The 14,165-nt window shown below is 35.6% G+C and overlaps 1 protein-coding gene across 1 annotated transcript in view; it reads left to right on the top strand.

The window, feature by feature from the left end:
* Positions 1–14,165, top strand: part of LOC308263160 (myosin-15-like) — a gene marked incomplete at its 5' end in the record, with an annotated part of 185,662 nt that overhangs the window by 126,062 nt on the left and 45,435 nt on the right. The window contains 2 exons of the mRNA XM_080696037.1: positions 1,313–1,431; positions 10,952–11,148. Of these exons, the coding sequence (XP_080552163.1) occupies positions 1,313–1,431; positions 10,952–11,148 (316 nt within the window). The remainder of the gene's footprint in view (positions 1–1,312; positions 1,432–10,951; positions 11,149–14,165) is intronic.

Genomic DNA, 14,165 nt, shown 5'->3' with positions numbered 1-14,165 from the left:
CTCCTGTCACAGCCTCCCAAGTAGTAGGATTACAAGCATGAGCCACCATGCCTGGCATGTTTTTGGTTTTAAAAGTATAGTTTTCTCCTAAATATTTTGTATATATTAACATGTTAATATATCATTTTAATTATTGCTTTAGAATGAATTATTGTATAGTTTAAGTTTCTGTGTTCTAATTTCTAATACATTGTCTATTATTATAAAAATAAATTATAAAAACCTTTTTTGGAGTCTTATTTATTTATTTAAAATATATATTTGTATTAGTGCATTGTATTTATACATCATAATGAGGAAAAAACTTGTGTAGACATAAATGCACACATCACCCAGCCAGCCCCCACCCTGGTTTTAACTATATTTTCTGTTTCTGAAAGCCAACACATTTGAAAAGTGCTGCTTAAACTCAAGTAAATGCTCCCATATAATGTAAAGAGCATTTGAACTTGTTTGTAACAAGGGGGTGGGAGTTATAAATATTGGGCTTTTAGAGTTTCACTAATTGTACTAACAGAAACAATTACCTTTGTTTAGGATTGGCTCTGCTTTTAGTATAATTTATAACAGTCATGGCATTTCTGTTATATAATTAGTGAAGTAAGTTAAGCAAGAAGGTAGACTAGAGTTTGATAAAAATTTTCCTCTCTCTTGGCTACATTTTTAAAGATCATTTAATGACTATTTCTAATATTTATTTAGCAATTCAGCCTACCTAATACACTCATACTCATTTAATTTCCATTTTTATTACATTAACTTCATCATATTAATGAGGCAAAAATTGTAATTATCTAAAAATTATATATACAAAATTTAGTAGAGCCAAATATAATAAAAGAGCATGGCATAGTAAAATGAATATATTCTTCAGGGTAAGAAATTCATTTGAATCTACTTCCACCCGTTTTAGTTTTATATGTTTTTGTCTCAGTCAAATTTAAGTAAGTTACTCTTTTTTTTTTCCTACAAAATAGGTAATACAATATGTCCATTTCCAAGGAGTTATGGGAATTGAACAAGATAATAAACATCAAGTGTTTAGAAGTTTCTCAGTGAATGGTAGCTAATTTGATCAGTTTTCAACTCATATTTATTACTAAAAATCGGTTCATTTTAGGGCTTTCTTGGGTGTCTCGGAAAAACTCATTTCCATAGTTTTGCTGGTAACAGGACTTTCAGGCCCTTCCTAAACATAAAAAAAAAAAATGTGTGTAGGAGTCATTTTTGATTGCTCAGAATGTAAATAAGTCAAGCAGGGGTGGCAATCACTGAGAAAGAGCATAATTAACTTGATTTGTAAACTCTGTAGGTGAATTCTTAAAGAGGCTGGAAGAAAAGGAGACTCTGATAAACCAACTTCTCAGAGAAAAGAACAATTTCACTTGGCAAATTGAAGAACTGAGAGGACAGCTGGATGAGGAGACCAAGGTAATGTCTTATTATTTCTCACTAGTAACAACTGTGTGTTAAAAAATAGTTCTTGGTAGGTCAGCTCAATGTATTCTCTTATTTAAAAAAAGGAAAGTGTTCTAGACATAAGAGGGAAAGCCCACGTTGGACCTTGTATGTACCAGGAGGAGCGCTGATGATCGAAAGAGCCTCTACAGTAATTTAAATCACTTCTAGAGTTTGTCATATTCAGGGCCATTTTGTATTGTTTCTTGAACAGAACATCAACTAGGCTCTATATATGTGAATCTCAACTTTTCATCAAGTGGAATTACATTAAAAAACTAGATTGAGATAAATAGGGTTGGGTTAGCTCAATATTTTCTTTAAGTTGTCAATAAATTATAGACTTTAATTATTTGTTTGTATGGAATATATAATGTTCTTAATATGTGGCTCTAATAAAAATGCTCATTAGTGTGAAAAGAGTGAATAGCATGAGAGATAAATTCTCTGAGTCCTGGTATTTAAGACTACCTCTTAGCTTATATTCAGAGAGATGAGAGTCTTTGTATTTTTTTAATTAAAAATTTTTTTTTGTGGTATTGAGGATGGAACCCAGGGGAATTCTACCTTCGGGCTATATTCCCAGGCCTGCCTGCCTGCCTGCCTGCCTGCCTGCCTTCCTTCCTTCCTTCCTTTCTCTTTCTTTACCTCCCTCCCCCCCCCCTCTCTTGTGGTACTTGGGTTGGAACCCAGGGGCTTTTCTACCTCTGGGCTGTACTCCCAGACCTATTTTATACTTTATTTGGAAACAGGGTCACACTAAGTTGCTGAGAGCCTCACTAAGTAGCTGAGGCTGGCTTCAAACTTGTGTAATCCTCCTGTCTCAGCCTCTCGAGTGCTGGGATTACAAGCATGTGCTACCACACGGCTTATTCTTATTTTGAAACAGGGTCTCACTGAGTGGCAAAGGGCCTCGCTAAGTAGCTGAGGCTGGCTGTGAACTGTGAGCCTCCTGTCTCAGCCTCCCAAGTCCTGGGATTACAAGCGTGTGCCACCACACCCAGCAAGCCTTTGTTTTTAAATACTGTGCCATTTTATTCCATCACTCTCCTTATTTTCTGTTTTATACATGAATTTTTATTTTAAAAGTTTTAGACTCTTTTTTATGTGTGGTACTGAGAATTAAACTCAGGTGTGTGCTAATACTGAGCTGCACCCCCAGCCCTATTTTATGTTGAAGCAGGGTCTTGCTTAGTGTGCTCTAATCTCAAATCTGCAATGCTCCTGTGTCAGGCTCTCAAGTGCTGGCATTACAGGTCTGCACCATCATGCCTGACTAAAATTTTTTAAATTTTAAATTAATGTATAATATTTGTTTATATATTTAGAATATAATATTCTAATTCAATATATGAATACATTGTATAATGATCAAATGAAAGTAATTAACATTTTTATATTCCCATATGTCATCAAATTATGTGCTGGGAACCTTCAAAGACTTCTAGTTATAGCCAGGCATGGTGGCACACACTTGTAATCCCAGCATTCGGGAGGCTGAGACCTGAGGATCGCGGTTCGCAGACAGCCTCAGCTACTTAGTGAGGCCCTCTGCAACTCAGTGAGATCCGGTTTCAAAATAAAGAATAAAAAATAGGGCAGGGGGTGTAGCTCAGAGGTAGAATGCCCCTGGGTTCCACCCCCAGACCCACAAAAAAAAAAAAGACTTCTAGTTATTCTGAAATGTGTAATTGACTGTACTTGATTATACATGGTTTTACTATTGCGCTATACAACATTAGATTTACTTCTACACCTCCTCCATGTTTTAGAACCCATTATCTACCTTCTTACTATTTTTCCTCCCCTTTTTTTTCTTAGCTTCTACTGACCTCTATCCTATTTTCTACTTATATGTGATTAACTGTTTTGGCTTCCACAGATGAATGAGTACACATAATATTTGTATTTATATGTTTGACTTCTTTCACTCAACATCAACTCCATTGAGGTTATCACAAATTATAGGCTTCCATCCCTTTTGATGGCTGAATAATATTTCATTGTGTGTATTTGTGTATATGTTATTTTGATGTAATACTATTTGTCTGTCTGTCTGTCTGTCTGTCTGTCTCTCTCCTTCTCCTCTCTGTGTATACATGCAATAAGTCTATTTTCAGTTCTTTGAGGATCCTTCCTACTGTGATAGTTGTATAATTTACATTCCCAATAGCATGTAAGTTACATGTTCTTCACATCATATGCAGCATTTTTTGTTTTTTGTCTTTTTTATGGTAGCTATTTTAGCTGATATGAAATAATAGATCATTTTGTGTTTCATTTCACTGATTAGTGACATAAGCATTTTCTTCTTATACTTGTTGGCCATTTGTATGTCTTCTTCTGAGAAATATCTCCTCAGATCACTTGCTTGCTTTTAATAAGATTACTAGTATTTTGCTATTGAGTAGTTTGGTTTCCTTAGGTGTTCTGGAAATTAATCTCTTGTCAGATGAATAGTTTGTAATTTTTACCAATCCGTAGACTGTGTTTTATAAAAATTTATTGGTGCATTATAATTGTATATGATAGTGAGAATCATAGCAATAAATTTATATATGCACATCATTTTATTGATCAATTTCCTCTCAAATACCTCCTCTTTATCTCCTCTCTTCTTTCTCTAATATTTGTATTTTTATGCTTGACTTCTTTCTCTGAACATCAATTCCATTGGTGTTATCACTAATTATAGGCTTCCGTCTTTTTTGATGGGCGAATAATATTTAATTGTGTGTGTGTTTGTGTGTATATGTTATTTTGATATAATACTATTTGTCTGCCTCTTTCTGTCTTTCTATGTGTTTCTCCTTCCTCCCTGATCCCTTTCTACTACTTGTAGGTTGTCTCTTGAATCTGTTGATTGTTCTATTTGCCCTAAAAATACTTCTTGGTTTAATGTAACACCATTTGTCTGTTTTTACTTTGTAGCCTGAGATTTTTACATTCAAAAAGTCTTTGCCTGTCCTATTATCATAAAATATTTCCCCTGTTTTTTTCTAGTGGTTTCATAGTTTGGTGTCTCAAATTTAGATCTTTGAGCCATTCTGGGTTCATCTGAGGGTAGGGGTCTAGTTTCATTCTTCTGCATGTGGATATTCACTTTTCCTAGAACCATTTATTGATGAGGCTGTCCTTTGTTTAGTGTATGTGCTTGTTGTGTTTGTGGAAAATTATTTAACTATAAGTATGTGGGTTAATTTCTGGATATTTTTACACAGTTCCATTGTTCTATATATCTGTTTTTATTAAACAACTGTGTTGTTTTAATTATTATGGCTTTATAATATAGGGTGTGTGTGTGTGTGTGTGTGTGTGTGTGTGTTTCTGGAGATTAAACTCAGGGGCATTCTACCTGTGATCCTCTAGTTTCAGCCTCCCAAATACTGGGATTACAAGCATGTAGTACTGTTCTCAACTTAGTGCTAATAGTGTTTTTTTTTTTAAGCACTCTTTAGGTTTTTCATTGTATAAGATTATATCATTTACAAACTGGGATAGTTTGACTTGTTTTTTCCAGTTTGGATGCCCTTTCCTTTCTCTTATCTAATTTCTTTAGCTAAAATGTCCAGTACTGTACTTAACGGGAATGGTGAAACTGGACATTATTGCTCTAGTATAGATCGTGGAATGGATGCTTTCAGCTTTTCTACATTTAGTATGATGTTAGCTGGCTTTTTTTTAATAGCCTTTATTGTATTGAGGTATATTACTTCTACGGCTAATTTGTTGTGATTTTCTTTATCATGAGTTTAGTTTCATTGAATTTTCTGCATCTATTGAGATGATATGTGGTTTTTGGTTTTTACTTTGTTGATGTGCTGTATTACATTTATTGATTCATATATGTCTCACTATTCCTGTGTACCTGGGATAAGTCACACTTGATATAGACTGGTATATAGTCTTTTCTTATATATAATCTTTTTATATGCTTTTCATAACAAGTTATTATACATCATAACAATATTCAATGTGATATAAAAATACTGTACACATCACTTGGTGTCTTCCTGCCCTCTTTCTGTTCCTTTCTTCCCATACGTGTTAGTGAGATTGGTACTGAAACCTTCCCTTCCTCTTCCAGTCCTTTCCTGCTATTTTACTGTGTTATCACTTTTTTTTTTTTTTGGTACTGGGGATTAAACCCAGAGTATTCTACCTCCAAGCTATACCACTAGCCCTTTTTATTTTTTATTTTGAACAAGGTCTCACTAGCTTGTTGAGGCTGGACTCAAAGCTGTGATTCTCTTGTTTCAGCCTTCTAAGTATTAGAATTACATGTGTCACCACACTCAGATTTCTCTCCAAATTTGAATTAAGTCTCTTTTGCTTCCTATTTTTGTTCTAGCTTCCACATACATATAATCTTTTGATATGCTGCTGGATTTGATTTGCTAGTATTTTGTTGAACTTTTGCATCTGTGCTCATCAGGGATATTGACTTATAGTTCTCTCTCTCACTTTCTTTTTTGGATTATTGCTGTCTTTTTCTGGTTTGGTTATCATGGTTAAGCTAGCCTCATAGACTGTATGGTAAATTTTCCTCTTTTGCTAATAGTTTGAGGATTGTTATTATTTTTTATTAAATATTTTGTACAATTCAACAATGAGACAATCTGAGCTTTTTTGTTGATTTTGGCATAATATTTATTACTTACTCAAATCCACAGCTAATTATTGTTTTAGTCAGATTTTATACCTTTATGGCTCAATTTTGCTATTTTGTATGTACTCAGAAAAGTATCCATTTTATAAGTTTTCCAATTTGTTGGTAAATAGTTTTTTAAAATAGTCTTCTATCCTTCATTTTCTATTTTATTGGTGTAATATTTTCATCTCTGATTTTATTTGAATCTTATCTTTTTTTCTTGTTAGCTTGGGTAATTGTCAGTTATTTTCAAGACTCAACACTTTTTCATTGATTTTTTGTCTCATTTATTTCTACTCTGACCTTTATTATTTCTTTCCTTATACTAATTTTGTGTTTAGTTTTTCCTTGCTTTTCTGCTTCTATGAGTTGCAGTATTAGGTTAGTTATTTGATATGTTTCTTTTTTTCTTGATGTAAGCATTTATTGCCATAATCTTCCCTCTTAGTACTGCTTTTGCTGCATTCTGTAGGTTTTGACATGTTATTTGTGTATTTTCATTTGCTTAAAAATTTTTGAATACTGTTTTGGCTTTTTCATTGACTCAGTGTCAAGTCTCTGTTGTTTAGTCTCCATGTATTTGAAAAATCTAAAGTTTCTCTTATGATACCTACATTTATTAGAACATTATACACAATAGCCAAGTTATAGAATCAATCTAAAAGTCAATCAATGGGCAGTGACTATGTAAATAAAATGTAGTATATATACATAGTGAAGTATTATTCAGCTGTAAAGAAGAATGAACTCATGTCATTTGCAGGAAATTGACTGAACTGAAGATAAGCATGTTAGGTGAAATAAGCCAGACTCAGAAAGACAAGTATTCTGTTTTCTCTCATACGTAGGATCTAGGGGGAAACATGACATGAAGGAAGTAGGAGGCCTATTAAGATAGGAAAAGATTAGGGGAAGAAGGGGGATAAAACAAGGTCACAGGCAGGGTGGATTTGATCTAAGCACACTATAGATTTCATATAAATTTCTTTTTTTTTTTTTGGTGGTACTAGGGTTCCTGGAAACCCTTCTACCTCCAGGCTATACTCCAAGTCCTATTTTATTTTATTTTTTTTATTTGGAAACAGGGTCTCTTAAGCCAGTGAGGCTGGCTTAGAACATGAGCGATTCTCCTGTCTCTGCCTCCCTAGCGTGGGGATTACAAGCGTGTGCCACCATGCCCAGCTCATAAAAAATTTCTTAATGAAACCCATTATACTATACAATTAAAATTTGTCAATAATTATAATAATAAAAATAAGGCCCATATTGTTTCTAGTTTCATGTTGATTCCTAGTTTTATTCTCCTGTGATCAGACAAGATAGATAATATAATCTGAATATTAATTTTTTGTCTTTATTGAGGCTTGGTTTGTTGCTTAGTATGTGACATATTCTAGAGAATGTTCTATATGCTCATGAGAAGAATGTGGAAAAAAATACTTAAGAATAAACTTAACCAAAGAGGTAAAATACCTCTACAAAGAAAATTATAAAAGATTGAAAAAAGAAATCGAAGAAGATCTTAGGAAATAGATCTTCCATGTTCATGGATAGGCAGAATAAATATTATTAAAATGACCATACTTCCAAAAGTGATCTACAGATTCAATGTAATACCCATTAAACTACCAAGATCATTCCTCACAGACAAAAAAAAAAAAAAAAAAAAGCAGTCCTTAAATTCATTTGGAACAACAAAATCCCAGACTAGCCAAAGCAGTGCTCCTTTGAATTTTTTCATCAGGCATTTTATCAATTGCTATGGAATTGTCTTACTTATTTGGAGGTGTCAGATTCCGTTGCTTTTTTACACTTCTCCTTCCCCTCCTTTAATTTTTGTATCCCCGGAAGTTATTTCTACCACTTTTATAAGGTGGCATTTTTAGTAAAAGTTTTTTTTTTGGAGATGTATCTAGAATGTTGGCCTTGGTTCCAGCTGAGCACTGAAGTTAAGTCTCCCTATAGCTTAGCCAGCTGTAATCATATTTGGGTACCATTGGCAGTAGGAGGGCTATCAGGCCCAGCAATGGTGTGCAGGCTGATGGCATCAGAGAGGGCAGTTGACAGGGCCAGGTGCAAAGCCCCGGGTAGCAAGTACTTTGGTTTCTCAGATCCTAGGGGTGGCACTCTCTGCCATGCAGAACCACCCCTCCTTTATAGTGCAGGGCACTGTGTGGGCATGGGTCTGGGTCACAGTTTCACTCAAGGTCTATTTGATTTTTGTCAGGCTGCAGCTTTTTGTGCTAGTGTGGTGGAATGTGTGGGGCCCTTCAATAGTGTGCGTTACAGCAGCATTTCGGTTTCTCAGTATGGTGGTGTACTGTAGCAGCCTGGGCTCTAAGGGTTGAGAGAGAGATGATGTAAGTTCCTTTTCTGAAATAAGCTCTACTTATATACATGCATACTCCAGGCAACTCCCCTGACTGGGCTCTAAGTCTAAAGTGACTGTGGAACTCTTCCGTATCTAGGATTGTCAGTGAAAGGAGGATCACTGTTCATGGCTGGCCTCAGCTACTTAATGAGGGCTTTTACAACTTAGTGAGACCCTGTTTCAAAATAAGAATAAAAAAATAGGGACAGGGGTGCAGCTTGGAGGTAGTATGGCCCTAGGTTCCATCCCCAGTATCACCAAAAACATAAATAAAAATGGGGTTTGATGGGACTTTCTCCTTTACTATTTTTTCCTGTAATGGAGAGTCTCCTCTCCCCCAGCTGGAGGAGTGTGCTGTAATCCTGAGTGCTAGTACATTTTGTTTCTCTCTATGCTGCCATCACAGCTCTCCATATCTGACAGGGTTTTCATTTATTCTTTGCTGAGTTCTGGTGTTCTCCCCCCACCCTCACCTTGATAGGCTGCTAATCAATTGTATTTATTAATTTTTATGAAAGTAGAGTCTATCTTGGACTCTATTATACATACATTTAAAAACCACTATCACACTTTTTACTTTATACATATTAGATACTTTTCTTACACCATCTTATTCTCCATAGCAATCATATGAAGTGGCAAGAGAATTATATCTTTATATATGAAAAAGCCAAGGCTCTGAGAAGACAAATAACTCACCCAAATTCACTCAGCTAATGATAAACTGTGAAGAAAATTACACAGATAGTAAAATGATTTGATTTATATTTTAGATCTCTCTATTGTTTTCCCAATGTCTTTCATTTGTCCTACAAGGCCCCTTGATCTGGCTGCTGCCTTCTGTGATGTTACCTTACACACTGGCTTATTTTGCTTACTACCTTCCAGTTGCCAGGGCCTTCTTTTATTTCCTATTTTTTATTTATTTTATTTTTATTGGTGCATTGTATTCATACATCTTACTGGGATACAATATGGTAGAGAGACATACATGCACACATTACCCAGTTAGCCCTTACCCAGTTCCCACCTATTCCCTCCCTCTCCCTCCTTCTCATGTTTGACTTAGTGATTGACATTGATATGTCTGTTAAAGTACATCATGTGTATTAATGCCATGGCCTTCTCTCTGCTTCTTAAACAATCTTCCAACTTTCTTGCCTTAGGGCTTTACTGACTGCCATTTCCATTGCCTAAAGCCCTTCCCCAAGGCTTTGGGGGATGATGGCAAGAAGCCAAATATTCTATATCATGTCAAGCTGTTTTAGTTGAATTTTCTGCTACTTGAGCTTTTAGTTATTGATTTGTTTACATGTTTATTATATATAATATATATTTATTATATACTTATATACTTATATTATCTGATATATATATATATATATATATATATAATTTCCTTTTGGATTCTTAGAGAATGCCTTTTTCTCCTCTACTTTTGTAGCACTAATATTATACCAAGTACGCAGTGAAAATATATTAAAGAATAGGAAAGGTCACAATTCAAACCCCACTTTATCTGATTCTGAAGCCAGTCTCCTTCTCAGCATCACTGTATGTTGTTGCTACCCCTTCACCACCTGACGATGTCTGGCCGAGGTTGCCATTAACTAGACCTTGTTCCCTCTGACCTGCAGCTGCCTGATGATGCTTTTTTCTAATGTGTAGATGTTGAGGTTCTGGTTCTCCCTGCTACACGAGGCTTTCTTCTGGCAGTGATGCTGCTTGACTAGCCAGACCATCATTTATGTTTTAGAAATGTTCATTAAACTCAGCTGTGCTGTCCAGTAAAAAAAGGAGACACTACTCTATTCTGAATGGTTATCTAAATTTAACTGTATGCTACTTAAAATTAAATGTCATATTCAGTTTTACCATGCATTGTATTGGGCACATTGTGAGTGTTGAATAGCCACTAGTTAACATACTGAATAGTGTATATGTGTGTGTGTGTGTGTGTGTGTGTGTGTGTGTGTATAATATTTGTATGTATATATATATATATATAATAATTTTCTTATTGTAGAAACTTCTATTGAATACCATTGGTTTAAACTGGTTAAAAGCTGAGGTTTTTCAGATTTACGTGGGAAATAAAATTTATTATTTTCCTTGTCAGTGAATGAAAAGGCTGGACTTAATCTAGTAGTTCTTTCTGATTTAAATAAGATCTGAATCTTATATATTGCTAAATATAAATCTGATTGCCTGAAAGATAGTGAATGTTCTCCTTTCTACTTTTGTGTTTTTCACCAAAGCTCACATTTTCATAGGCTGGCAAATCCTTAAATAGAGCTCTCTTCCCTGTTTTAATGGAAAATTAGATGGTCTATCCCTTTTATTCTTGTCTCAAATTTTCTCGTTGGCATTATCTTATTAGGTTTAGGTTCAACTTGAATTCTAGCAGGTTGTAATTAACCTGTTTCATTGCTAATGATGGTGGTGACTTTCATAATGTGTGTCCTCTACAGTCTCAGAGTGCCCTGACCCATGCCTTAAAGTCAGCCAAGCATGACTGTGACCTCCTGCGAGAGCAGTATGAGAAGGAACAGGAGGTCCTGGCCGAGCTGCACCAGGCCCTGTCCAAAGGCAACACTGAAACGGTGCAGTGGAGAATGAAGTGTGAACAGGACGCCATCCAGAGAACCGAAGAGTTGGAGGAGGCCAAGTGAGTAGGGTGAGAACATCCTTCTCCAAGGGGTAGTCACATGGAGGACGATGAGGACAATGACTGAGTCACCAGGGCCTCCTGGTATGCATTTACCAAATCCTTGCTGCATGCACAAACAAGCCCAAGACCTAAGCTGAAAGAGTCACTCTTGTCAAGAAGCACATACTCTAGAAAGTCTAAAACAGTTATAATACAAAATGATAGAGACTATAAAAAGGTCCTGGGGAGAAAAAGAAGGTAGTGTCTAGGGGAACGAGCAAAGTCTTTATAGATGTGACTTTGGGCTATGATTTAAAAATTGGGCATCACTTAAGTTCCCACATTTTATTTTGTACACCAAAATAATCGAGCCCACGTGTATACATGAATCCATCCACCAAAGTCATTCTGTCTCTGATATATGATTTGTACACTATCAAATGGCTGTGGGGATAGCTGGAAACATGTTAGACTCTGTCATCGTGCTATATGGGACAAAAGCTTCTTTGAAAAGAAATCCTTCTCATGCCATTCCTAATGTTAGAATACCTATGTTAAAGCCAATTCCACAGAAAGATTTTGAAACTTCTCAAGTACTATAGGATTTGGGGGCCTAGCACCAATCAAGACTTAGTGGCAGGATATAATACTTAGATATTTTACTTAGAGGATATAAAACTTTGATATTTTACTTAGCAATTGAGTGATTATGTATCTTTGAGAGAAAGTGTCAAATCAACGCAGCTTATTGTCATTAAAGTTTTACTCAAGCCGAGCATGGTGACACATACCTGTAATACCAGTACTTATGTGGCTGAGATAGGAGCATCACAGGTTTGAAGTCAGCTTAATGAGACTGTGCAACTTAGTAAGACCATATTTAACTTAGCAAGTCCCTGTTTCAAAATAAAATAGGGGTAGGGGCATAACTCACAGGGAGCATGTTCCTGGGTTCAATTCCCAATACCACAATAAATAAATAAATAAATAAATAAATAAATAAATAAATAAAGTTTAACCCCAAAGAATGTATTCCTGACGTGACAGCTTGGCAAAAATCTAGGACAGATTAATACGCCTTAACTTCAACCAGAAATAATGTTTCTTCAGTTCTTCACCTTAATCTTCATGCGGCATTGATGTGTAGTTACAGAACAGCTGCTGTGTTCTGTCCCAGAGGGTACCAAGTGATCCATCTCTGTATCCACATTAACTTACAAAGGGCTTTGGAATGATAGATACTAAAAATAACTGCAGTCAGAGTTTTACAAAAACTCTGAATCTCAGAAAAGTGGGGCTTTAAACTGAAATGCATCCTTGTATCCAAATCTGTCATTTGCTTCTAAGTAAGATTTTTTCCCCCTAATGATTGAAGAATTTGGGCAAAAGTGCCTAGCTGTTATTTTGTTATTTTGTCTGATACTTTCTTTAGGGAGTGGGTAGAAAAAGAAAAAATTGTGGGCCAGTGTATGTATGACCACATGGATTTCTTGGAGTTAGTTCTGTAGTATGTGACAGCTAAAAACAAAACAAACAAACAAACAAACAAACACGCCCAAAAAACCAAGGGGTTCACAGGGTAAAATCTGAAAACCTTATTTGTTTTTAAATTATTTTATAAATAAAACATTAAATACATAAAGTTTGAGCCAGGCATGGTGGCACACACTTGTTATTTGGGTAGATTAGACACCTCAGCTCCTATTTACTGAGGCCCTTTGTAACTCAGTGAGACGCTGTTTCAAAATAAAGAATAAAAAATAGGTCTTGGAGTGTAGCTCAGAGAAAGAATGCCCCTAGGTTCCATCCCCAGTACCGCAAAATAAATAAATAAACAAACAAACACATAAAGTTTTATTATGCTCTTCTAAATTACCTCAAGGAGGGAGGCAGATTAAAAAAATATATAGAGTCCTGTGTTTTTCAAATTGGAATGTTGACGATCTGCCTGCTTTGGGTATAAGGCTAGGGTTCATATGATGATTTAGATTAGCAAAATCACATTCACTGAGACCCAGTTACTGTTTCCATAGTTTTAAGATTTGGTTTCTTAACCTCTCACATCTCAATTTACATATTCTAGGCAACTAAGTAGGTGTTTATGGTCTGCAAGTTAGGGAGAAAATAGCAATTGGTGTTAAATGTGGAACAAAATATCAATAAAATGAATGTGATAAATTTTTCCAGTTTAATATTTAAAGTCTCAACTCCTAGTAAAATGCCGTAGTCCTGGCAAACCAACCATGGTTTATAACCCAAATTAAAACTCCTATTTTCTTATGTTAATGAATCTTTTATTTTCTTTTTTTCTTTTTTGTACTGGTGATTGCACCCATGGGTACTTTCTCACAGTTACTCCCCAGCCCGATTTTGCTTTATTTTTAAGTTTTGGATTGAGGTCGTGCTAAGGTGCTAAGGAGCTCCCTAAGTTGCTGAAGTGGACCTCAAATCTGTCTTGGTCTCCCAAGTACTGAAATTACAAGTATGTGTGACTCTAATCAAGAATTTCTAAAGTAGTTAAATACCTACAGTTATGTTATAAGATTTCTACTATTTTAGGTTGGGTTAAGCATCAGAATCTCCTCTTAAGAAGAATGAAGAAGTGAAATGGCTTGGTTAGAAAACCAGTGAGCAAGGAGTTGTTGTCACAATCCAGAGCCCAAGGATTCTTAAGTAGCTTACTCTGGGTGACATGTTTAGAACAATCTTAGATCTTCATTTGTTATGAAATTATCAACAAAATCTGTATTGCCTATTACTGTTTTAGGATGAACAAATTTTTAGAAGAATCTAGAGATCCTGAGCTCCAAGCACAGCTTTCAAAGGATAGGAGAAAGTAAAATCCATGTGGACACAGGAATCAGAGGGTGGTGGTCAGCAGACAGCTGGATTCTGTGGGTGCAAGGAACTGCTTTTGTTTTGGGCTGTTGAGCAAATCTCAGAAGCCATCCTATTCACATCCAAGTGCTATCTATAGTCCAGGACAGACATGATGCACTCTGTGGGCTGTCGCTTCTCATGGCCTCTGGGTCTCC

Source organism: Muscardinus avellanarius, assembly GCF_963383645.1.
Source record: "Muscardinus avellanarius genome assembly, chromosome: 5".
Taxonomy (NCBI): Eukaryota; Metazoa; Chordata; class Mammalia; order Rodentia; family Gliridae; genus Muscardinus; species Muscardinus avellanarius.
The sequence above is the reverse complement of the archived record's forward strand: the minus strand, read 5'-3'. Positions and strand labels throughout refer to the sequence as shown.